General features: G+C 58.9%; 2 protein-coding genes across 2 annotated transcripts in view; one reads left to right on the plus strand and one right to left on the minus strand.

The window, feature by feature from the left end:
- ANO8 (anoctamin 8) overlaps positions 1-2171 on the minus strand; it is a 26570-nt gene that overhangs the window by 3288 nt on the left and 21111 nt on the right. The gene's annotated exons all lie outside the window — the stretch shown is intronic.
- Positions 953-1870, plus strand: MRPL34 (mitochondrial ribosomal protein L34). The gene is made up of 2 exons (XM_035348075.1): positions 953-1113; positions 1291-1870. Exons 1-2 carry the CDS (start codon positions 983-985, stop codon positions 1562-1564), a joined length of 405 nt encoding a protein of 134 aa, XP_035203966.1. The 5' UTR covers positions 953-982; the 3' UTR covers positions 1565-1870.

The raw sequence follows: 2171 nt of genomic DNA on the forward strand, positions 1-2171 counted from the left end.
AAAGAAAGAAAGAAAGAAAGAAAGAAAGAAAGAAAGAAAGAAAGAAAAAAGGAAGGAAGGAAGGAAGGAAGGAAGGAAGGAAGGAAGGAAGAAGACAGAGCAGGCACGCTTTGGGTGATACAGCCAAGCTTGCCTCCAGCAAAACAATTTTTAATGTTCAGAGCAGACAGCAAGGGTGGCAGAGAGCTGCCCTGACGATCAGTGACTCACCACCCGGCCCCCCTTCTCCTCCTCTTTGCCCCTCATTCCCTGGCTGGGTAAAAGGCTGAAAACCACGTTTATCAGCCCAGCAGCGGGGGAAGGATGAATCTTCATCGTCCTCCCTGTGCACGATGCTGCTCTGTCCTGCAAAGAGTACGTGTGTTAGAAGAGGAAGGTGGCCAGAGCCGGGTGCTGGTGGGCCAGGCTGATGTCGTGCAGATTTTGGGGTAAATCGGTGAGTGGGGAACGCCGCGGTGACACTGGGTGGCTGGGGGGGAGGAGGGGGACGGGGCCTCCGTGGGCTGATGGGGTCACTCATGTTCCTGCCATGGCAAAGGGACGGAAACACAGGGGCTGGTGGTGGCCACACCGTTTTGACAAGGAGTAATTCAGCATTTAGAGCTGCCTCTAAGTGTTGTGTTTTACGTTTAGGCTATGTTTTTATGTTTATGCCTCTAAATGTTATGTTTTGTCGGAGACTTGTGATGGCGAGGGGATGCCCTGCCCAGGCGGGCTTTGCACCTTGCAAGCTCCTGGCAAAGCCCAGGGGGACAGGGGGTCCTTTTCCCATAAATTTCCAACTATTCCACCGTTCGGGGCCGCTAGCAGCAGCACCCCGTGCCGTGACACCACCACGGGAAATGCGGACGCGGCCTGGGGGGGACCAGGCCAAACCCCGAGCCCGTCGCCATGGTAACAACGCGGCGGGCTTGCTCCCCCATGACTACAAGTCCCATCGCCCCCTGCGGCGGCACAGGGGGGGACGGGGCCTGCAGGGCGCATGCGCGCTGTCCCCCGCGGCTACGAGGAGCCAATAGGGGGCGGTGTTGTTGGGAGGTCGGCGTTGCTAGGGGAGGCCGAGGTGATGGCGGCGGGCCTGGGCCTCCTGTGGCCGCGGGCCGTCGGCGGCAGGTAACGGAAACGGGGCCGGAAACGGGGCCGGACCTGACCCCCGCTGCCGCGGAGATTCCCTCCGTTTCCCCCTGGCGTGGCTGGGCTGAAGGCGCCGCTGCCTCCTCAGGGCCGTGGGGCAGCGCCGCGGCCTCTCCTCGCTGATTTATTTTCTTTATTTCTCTTTTTCCTGCCAAGTTTTCTCCTCCTGCGGCGCGTCTCGGCCTCTCCCTTCCAGCTCCGGGCGATCTCGGTTCTGTCAAGGTCCCGGGATGAGCCCCTCGGCCTCGGCGGCCTGGTGCCCTCGTGGAGCCTGCAGCAGGTTCGCCTCAAGGCGCGGGGGAACGAGTACCAGCCCAACAACCGCAAGCGCAAACGGACCCACGGCTGGATCAAACGCATCAGCACACCGGGCGGCATCGAGGTTATCCTCCGGCGTATGCTCAAGGGCAGGAAGTCCCTGAGCCACTGAGGGCTCGGCCCGCAGGGTCGGTTTGGGGTGGAGCGAGCTGGAACCGAGCCCGAAAAGTGCCACGGATTTGGAGTGACGCAGCCTGCGGGCGTTTACTGAGGGAGGCTCTATGGGCAGCAGCACCCAACTGCCCCTTCTGTGTTGAAAGCATGAGAGGAATCACCCTGGTTTGACAGCGGCCTCCAAGGGCTTTGTGTATTTGGCTGCTTTTTTTAATTGTAAGGTCGCTGCCACTTCTGTGTGTGATTCTAAGATAAACTTGTGGAAAGCACAAGCTGTAACTAAAGCCTAGCAACTTCTATTGAATTTCCTGTGTTAATTGTCGATGCGAAGTTAATGGGGAGAGGAAAGACGGCCTGATCTCAGGTTCACAAGTGCCTGGGAGCCTCCAAAGGACGGCAACAGCACGGGACGACAGCTGATGGTAGAAAAAACTGAGCTGTTCGTTTACAATGGCCGAGTCCTCGGTATCCCTGCGCTGCTTCTTTACCCCTGTGAGGTACACATTAGTGGGGGATGCTCAGCACGTCAGGGGCTCTGTCCTGTGCCTCGGTGGCAGCTCTGGGCTGGGACTCCCGTTCCTGTGCTGGGGTGGAGGGTTTTTTTT

This window comes from Oxyura jamaicensis, chromosome 28, assembly GCF_011077185.1.
Source record: "Oxyura jamaicensis isolate SHBP4307 breed ruddy duck chromosome 28, BPBGC_Ojam_1.0, whole genome shotgun sequence".
Lineage (NCBI taxonomy): Eukaryota > Metazoa > Chordata > Aves > Anseriformes > Anatidae > Oxyura > Oxyura jamaicensis.